Below are 2081 nucleotides of genomic sequence, written 5' to 3'. Positions count from 1 at the left end.
GGGTTCTGCAGCAACGCCCGCGAAGCAGAGAGGTCGGGGGCTGCGAGCGGTGTGCGCAGCACCGCGTGGAGGTACGCCTCATGAATGGCGTCGTGAATGAACTGCTCCTCCGCGGTGAGGCAGACGGAGGCGGCATCGTCGCCCGCGTGGAAAGCGGCATCCCCAAACTCCACCTGTAGCGACGTGGAGAACATCAGCGCGTTCACATCAATCACGTCACCAAGGAGTTTGCCCATCAGGTCATCGTTCGCCCGCGTGGAAAGCGGCATGGGGGCAGCAACGCCACTGTCGGCACTTATGCTGCTACTTCCGTAGCTTTTGTTCTTGTTGTTATGGTCCAAGGGTCCGCGCCTACTGTGCTCGCTGGTGCTCTCCCCGTAAATATCATCAATGCCTGCCAGTGCCGTCTTTGTTGCTATCGTCGTTGCAGTTGCCGTTGCTGTGGTGTCTGGGAGGTATTCGTTGCCATGATGACGCTGGTAGTGGCCGCAGTTGTAGCGATGGTGGTGGTACTGCTGCTGTTGGTCACCCAGCCCCTCAATGAAGGGGAGGTAGAAGAGCAGCTCCTCTGCGTAAGTGGTGAAGAGGCGTCTGTTGTCCGCGTGAGCCGCAATGAGGCGTGGCACAATGGGCGGGAGGTCGCGGTACACACGCTGGTCCGGCAGCGCAATGCGGCACAGCACCATCCGGTCTCCGCTCCCGCACATGAACGGCGCAGCAGGAGTTAGTTCAGACGACAATGACGACAGCGACGACGACGCGGATGCAGAGAACGCAAGTGAAGACTGGCGCATGTATTTCTCGTGGTATTCACGGGTGCGCACCTCCACTATCATCGCTGTGTCAAGTTCCGAAGCAACTTCCACTACAAGCGTAAGAATACGCTCGAACTGCTGCTGTTGCTTTTGCTGTTGCGGGAGCAGCAGTGAGTGGTACAATGCCGCGTCGCACGGGTTGGCGGTACGAAGCACGACGACGGTATTGCCGCACACCGGCCAGCCGAGCCGCGCAATGCAGCGTTCAATTGCGCCAACGTGCGGCTCGTGGCGCCGGCTGAGGCGTTGCAGCAACAGCAGTACTGCGGCTGCCCCACACGAAGGGCAGCTGCTGCGCCTGCGAGGGCTCTTGGAGTGACGCAGGAGTGCCACGCAGCTCACCGCCGTCGCCACTCCCACCGCTGCTGCGACCGTTATCAACGGACGTGCATTCAAGTCTCGCGGCGATGCCCCGCGTCGGGCTGGCATAACAGGACGCCCTCTCCTCCCGTGTTCAAGTCCAAATCACAAAAAAAAAAGAACTACACAATGGTCCCAAGGGGGTATTTTTTGTTGTTGTTGTTATTGTTGAATTACTTTCCTTCGCCGCGTATAAACGCCGAAATTCCTGCTGCGCTGTTTGTGATAATAAGAATGATGGCGGTGGTGGTGCCGATCACAGTAAGTACGCCCGCTGCGAGACAACACGCGGGTTATACAACAGCCCCGGGTGACGGGTCTTAATATCTTACCCTATGCACTCTTGTAATGTGGATGTAAGGATAAGGCGGAAGAGAACCGCCGCTGCAAAAGAGCCATGAAAAAGGATGCAGAGAGAAATGCAGTCAATGGCAATCAACATGTACCGTCAGGTTGCACGGTTGCCCCACTCTGTGTGGTGGTGGTGTTTGCCTGGTAACCCCCACCGCTGTTAAACGTGCACACAGATACACACTCCCAACACCCATCAGCGTCAGGAATTACTCGATGCCTTTACATGCCCCAGCAGGTTCTGCAGCAACGCCGACGCCTTTCCCACACCGCGCTCCACCTCGTTGAAGAGAATTGTGTCACCGTAGGGATCAGCGGTCGCCTCGCCGCCAGCTGCGTGCACTGCATCGTCGCTCGTGGATTCCTTCTTTGCGTCGCCTGCCTCTACACGTGCTCGCTTCCGACCCCCCTTGCCACCGGTCGTCTCCTTCGGTTGCTGCTGTTCCTCTTGCTGCTGTTGGGGCTTGGCGTGGAGTTGTGTGATTTCGCGCAGCTTCTTGATGTACTCCACGACGCGGTCCATCTTGAGTTGCACCTGTGGGTCGACGGCCGCCG

At 58.2% G+C, this 2081-nt stretch overlaps 1 protein-coding gene across 1 annotated transcript; it reads left to right on the top strand.

Annotated features, from left to right (window-relative positions):
- Positions 1 to 612: 612 nt before the first annotated feature.
- On the top strand, positions 613 to 1134 carry DQ04_17951000 (hypothetical protein; the record flags this gene model as incomplete). The annotated part of the gene is made up of 1 exon (XM_009317648.1): positions 613 to 1134. One exon carries the CDS (start codon positions 613 to 615, stop codon positions 1132 to 1134), a length of 522 nt encoding a protein of 173 aa, XP_009315923.1.
- Between the last annotated feature and the right edge of the window lie 947 nt (positions 1135 to 2081).

Source organism: Trypanosoma grayi (assembly GCF_000691245.1).
Source record: "Trypanosoma grayi strain ANR4 Tgr_1795_V1, whole genome shotgun sequence".
Taxonomy (NCBI): domain Eukaryota; phylum Euglenozoa; class Kinetoplastea; order Trypanosomatida; family Trypanosomatidae; genus Trypanosoma; species Trypanosoma grayi.
This window is presented reverse-complemented; position numbering and strand designations above follow the sequence as displayed.